The sequence below is a fragment of the Lactuca serriola genome, chromosome 5, assembly GCF_051521515.1.
Source record: "Lactuca serriola cultivar US96UC23 chromosome 5, Lser_US96UC23_V15, whole genome shotgun sequence".
In the NCBI taxonomy this organism is placed as follows: Eukaryota; Viridiplantae; Streptophyta; class Magnoliopsida; order Asterales; family Asteraceae; genus Lactuca; species Lactuca serriola.
Window position 1 is genome coordinate 193,210,423 of NC_136412.1, and position 1,971 is coordinate 193,212,393.

Sequence of the window (1,971 nt, forward strand, 5' to 3'; positions counted from 1 at the left end):
ATTGGGTCTTTTGCAAGATATTTCTGCCATAATAAATAGGCTAGAGAGGCGGTCAATACAATAACAATACAGCACCATGTCAATTGCCTAAATTTTTGCCAACAGATTTTGGGTTTCAAAGTAAAATCGTAGAAATAAGTCAAATCATAATAAATATTCCTGTTTACTCCAGATAATCCATAACAATTTTCTATTAAAAAAAAAAAAAGCTCCTCTTCTATCTATATATAGGACACTTATCGATACATAGGAAGCTAAACAATATAAACCATGGCAGAACCCCACCCTTTCCCTAATACCATCAAGACAGAACTTCGGACGGAGATACTATTGTTCAACATACTACCGAGGCTGCCGGCCAAATCTCTATGCCGTTTCATGTCTGTTTGCAAGCAATGGCACTCGGTAATAACAACCCCGGCGTTTGCCAAGATACATCTCCACCATCTAACCAACAACGACGATCAAAACCACTACAAATTTCTTGTCTTATCTCTCTCAGAACCATACAGGTTCCACACCATGGATTGTGAAACACCTAAAGATCCTTCGCCAGCCACCCGCTTCGTGCCATTTGAAGGCGCCAGTTGGGAAACCTTTTCGATTGTAACATCTTTGCATGGAATGTTATGTGTAGGAATAACTAAGTCTTCTCGGGAAGATGCTGAATACTCTGATCTAATTCTATGGAATCCTTTGATGGGTGAGTATAAGACGTTGTCTAAAGCTGGTTCTGACACCATATGTTACATGAAGACTAAAAGTCCATTTGGATTGTACTACAGCTCTTCTGATAACGACTACAAGATTCTACGTGTCATCGGCTATCATGGTGGTTATATATACTCGTTGAAATCTGACTCGTGGAGAAAGGTCGTCATTGAAACATATAACTTCGAGCCGCGGCTTTACAGCTGGTTCTCATATACTTGGGAGCCAACTGCTTTGTTGAATGAAAAATTGTATTTCTTAAAACAAGAATGTGATGGAAACTGTATTCGAAACTATGCGATTCAGATGTTCGACACAAAGACGGAAAAGTTCACTGCGATTGCAGCTCCTTCTTTCAAATACCAATTAACAACCTGTTCGAGTTTCATGGTTCACAGAGATCGAATCCACTTGTGTGTCACTATTTCGGGAGGAAACTGTGTATTTAATGACAACATCGAGTTATGGAGGATGGATGGAGATGGAGATTGGACGAAGGTGGTAAATTATCGGCCGATGTCAATTTATCTGTGGCATGAATACCCAATGCACTTGATGAGGAATGGAGACTGGCTTATGCATTCACGTAAAATTGGAGGTGGCATTCTCCAACTAGATATGGACAAGCAAACTACAGACGTGGTGTATCCAAATATGAATACAGGCATTTATATCCCTCTAAGAGGCAAATACATCGAGACTATTGTGTCACCCAATCAATATACGAAGAAACATCTCCATCAGACTCTTTTAACCTGATCGTTCTTGGTTTTAGTTTTATTCATTATTTATATATCATCTGTAGCTATGTTATGGTCGTACCTTAGGATCAGTTCGTAGACTTTTGTTACCATGATACCTAAATTTATGAACAGAAGAAAAAGCAGATTCTTGAGTTTTGTTAGCTTTTTTGCTGTGATTAGTATTCTGTATTCATATGTATTATCTTCTAGTTGGGTACCCACTCACTGTTTTTGTGCCACTTCTTTTTGTCACTATCAAGCATTCGTCAGAAATGAGTGATACACAGATTACATAGATAATGAATACAGTCATAAATACAGATCAAAATGAGTTATGTTGTATGTTTTATGATCTTCTTATATAAGACTCCTATTGAATTTTAATGGGTTTATTCTTTATGCTTTTTTTTTCCTCTGACAAAAGCTACTTGACTCGTTGCTGACAAACCATACCTCAAAGGACGACCCTCTTGTCTGCTCTCTCATTTATAGTGTTTTTATTTTCAGCTTGCAATAC

At 37.9% G+C, this 1,971-nt stretch overlaps 1 protein-coding gene across 1 annotated transcript; it reads left to right on the forward strand.

Annotated features, from left to right (window-relative positions):
• Positions 1–270: 270 nt before the first annotated feature.
• Positions 271–1,470, forward strand: LOC145050064 (putative F-box protein At3g21120). The gene has a single exon (XM_078998377.1). The coding sequence runs from the start codon at positions 271–273 to the stop codon at positions 1,468–1,470; it is 1,200 nt and encodes a 399-aa protein (XP_078854503.1).
• Positions 1,471–1,971: the final 501 nt, after the last annotated feature.

Bases quoted from the DNA above. Each gene is read 5' to 3' on its own strand.
- LOC145050064 (XM_078998377.1), top strand. From the start codon at position 271: ATGGCAGAACCCCACCCTTTCCCTAATACCATCAAGACAGAACTTCGG.